The 2,279-nt window shown below is 31.2% G+C and overlaps 1 protein-coding gene across 4 annotated transcripts in view; it reads right to left on the bottom strand.

The window, feature by feature from the left end:
- Positions 1 to 841: 841 nt before the first annotated feature.
- LOC107734304 (zinc finger FYVE domain-containing protein 21-like) overlaps positions 842 to 2,279 on the bottom strand; it is an 11,562-nt gene continuing 10,124 nt past the window's right edge. For all 4 annotated transcript variants that reach the window (XM_016546237.1, XM_016546239.1, XM_016546238.1 and 1 more), the window contains one exon: positions 842 to 1,522. In XM_016546237.1, the coding sequence (XP_016401723.1) occupies positions 1,487 to 1,522 (36 nt within the window). In that variant the 3' untranslated portion in view covers positions 842 to 1,486. The remainder of the gene's footprint in view (positions 1,523 to 2,279) is intronic.

The raw sequence follows: 2,279 nt of genomic DNA, 5'->3' as shown, positions 1-2,279 counted from the left end.
CTGAAAAGACTTTATATATTATTTTTCAACTTTGCAAAAGTGTATCGTGTTGCTGCTAGATGCTTACTTTGTTGTATAGTTTTTAAGTTGTTGATAGGTGGCTAAAAAATTTAGTCTTCACCTAATGTATAAACATAATAAAGCATGAAAGTTCAAGGAGTTTGTTTGGTTGTATGTAGAGTGTTCTTGTTTTCATAAAGCTTGAGTTTCTGGTCTATGGTGTACAGGACACAAGAGGGTAGCAGCAGTCCATCATGAGAGCATGGAGATGATTCCTCTGCAGCCCTCTGAGAAGGATGAATGAAACCTGCCATCTGTTGCAAAAAGGACTTTCTGCATCACAAACAAAAATTAAAAGGACCACAAGTAATTTTTTCACACGTAATAAAAGGAATTAAATAATATATATTTTTTAAAATGTTTAAAAATACACTTAGGAAAAGTTTTTTTTCCTACGTCAGGGTGGCCATCATGTCATCAATTTATGCCAAAAAGCCTGATATTTTAAATGTAATTTAAATTTACATACATATGAAATTCCAAAATCTGAGAATAAGTGAAAATGTTTCTATTTTAATACAATTTAAATAATGCATTTGATTTTTACTAATTTATGCATGTATGTATGCGTATATATATACAGTATATATATATATATATATATATAATGTATGTATGCATGCAAAAGATGAATATTTATACAAGATTAAGATTTCAAGAATGCATGAATACTGTAATATACTGAATTCTGTAAGATCATTTTCTAATGTATTTTATGAACTTTTAGCCCAGTACTTAAATTTAAAAAATGTCAAGACCTGAAAAATGTTCCCAAATAAATTAATACAGATATAACTTGGTCAGTCGTGGACTGAAGATGTTTATTTGGTGTACATTGAAAACTGAAAATTAACAAACAAAACCTGATGACCTAGAACAAAGTTTAATATGACTCCAGGCAATCTGGCTGCTCTAATTTCAGTTTTCTAAAAAAGGGAAATCTTTCTCTGCAGACGCAAACACGTTACTAACAAATGAAGACCTGAAACAACATTCTGTAGTGTAGGAAAAACAATTCCAAAAGTGTTTCAAATATGTTAAGAAAGAAAACAAAACTACATATTGTAAATAGTCGGGCAGTAAAAAGTACATACTCAGGATTTTGTGTTAAAATAAGAATATCTGACAAAATATATTTAGTTTACAAAACTTTGATACGTGAGACTACACTTAAAGCATCTGTTAAATGGTGTTTATATATTATCATACATGTCCATATTGCACGAGAATCGTCTGAAAACTTGGTCCTCCCTCTTGGCACAGACAGAGAGGTTGTAAGCAAATCTGTCTCAACAGGGAGTAGAAGCAAAAGATTGAATAGAAATCATACAAGCATCTTAGAGTACATGTAAGACTGAATAACACATAATACTTGGTTTTGATCTCTCTCTCCTCCGTTTTGTTCTGTCTCCAGCACTGTGTCATTTCACTGGTCCCTTGACTCATACAACAGTTTGGCAGCCTAGAGACAAACGGAATTCAAAACATAATATTATATAATACAGTTCAGAAATTTCCTTGTTTACAACTAGGGCTGGGTGATTATCAGGGAAAAAATTGTGCTGATTAACATTACGATACCATTATTATCAGGTTTCACTGCTGATTTGAAATATATTAAAAATACGTTTGACAAACAGTTTTGGATTTAAATTGAACATACTTAAAGCTGACTTGCCTTAAAGGGACTTATTTAAGGCTATTTATTTAATTAGAGACCTATTTATTTAATTACAGGTAACATTTAGGATATATTCACATTGATTTTGCTAGAAATATCAAATTAAACTTAATTACATAATAAATGTGATTACTGCAATTATATCAAAAGCATCTCCGATTTAGATTTCAGTTAAAAACTAACAGTGGGTAAGTTTGAAATTATTATTCCTCAGTGGAAAAACCCACCACTCATTTCAGAATAAATACATAAATCCCTTTTTAATCCGTGTATCATTCGATCATTCGTTTTTTTATTTAATATTGAAAGTAGAAAAATGAGAAAACGGCTCCTTTTTCCGTTTTTTTACCAAAAATTTAAAAAAGAGAATTCAGCTTAAATTTTCGTTTTTCGCTCAGGGGTAGAAAAATGAATAAACAGCTTGAATATTTGATTTCTACACGTGGGCGGGAATTAAACGCCCCTTTCTGCTGATTGGTCAGCCGAAGATCAAACCGTGCCGTCATCAGTTCTTCTGCAGTATCACGCAGCAGAATAA

The sequence above is a fragment of the Sinocyclocheilus rhinocerous genome, unplaced genomic scaffold (genome assembly GCF_001515625.1).
Source record: "Sinocyclocheilus rhinocerous isolate Xijiao unplaced genomic scaffold, SAMN03320098_v1.1 scaffold730, whole genome shotgun sequence".
Classification (NCBI taxonomy): Eukaryota; Metazoa; Chordata; class Actinopteri; order Cypriniformes; family Cyprinidae; genus Sinocyclocheilus; species Sinocyclocheilus rhinocerous.
This window is presented reverse-complemented; position numbering and strand designations above follow the sequence as displayed.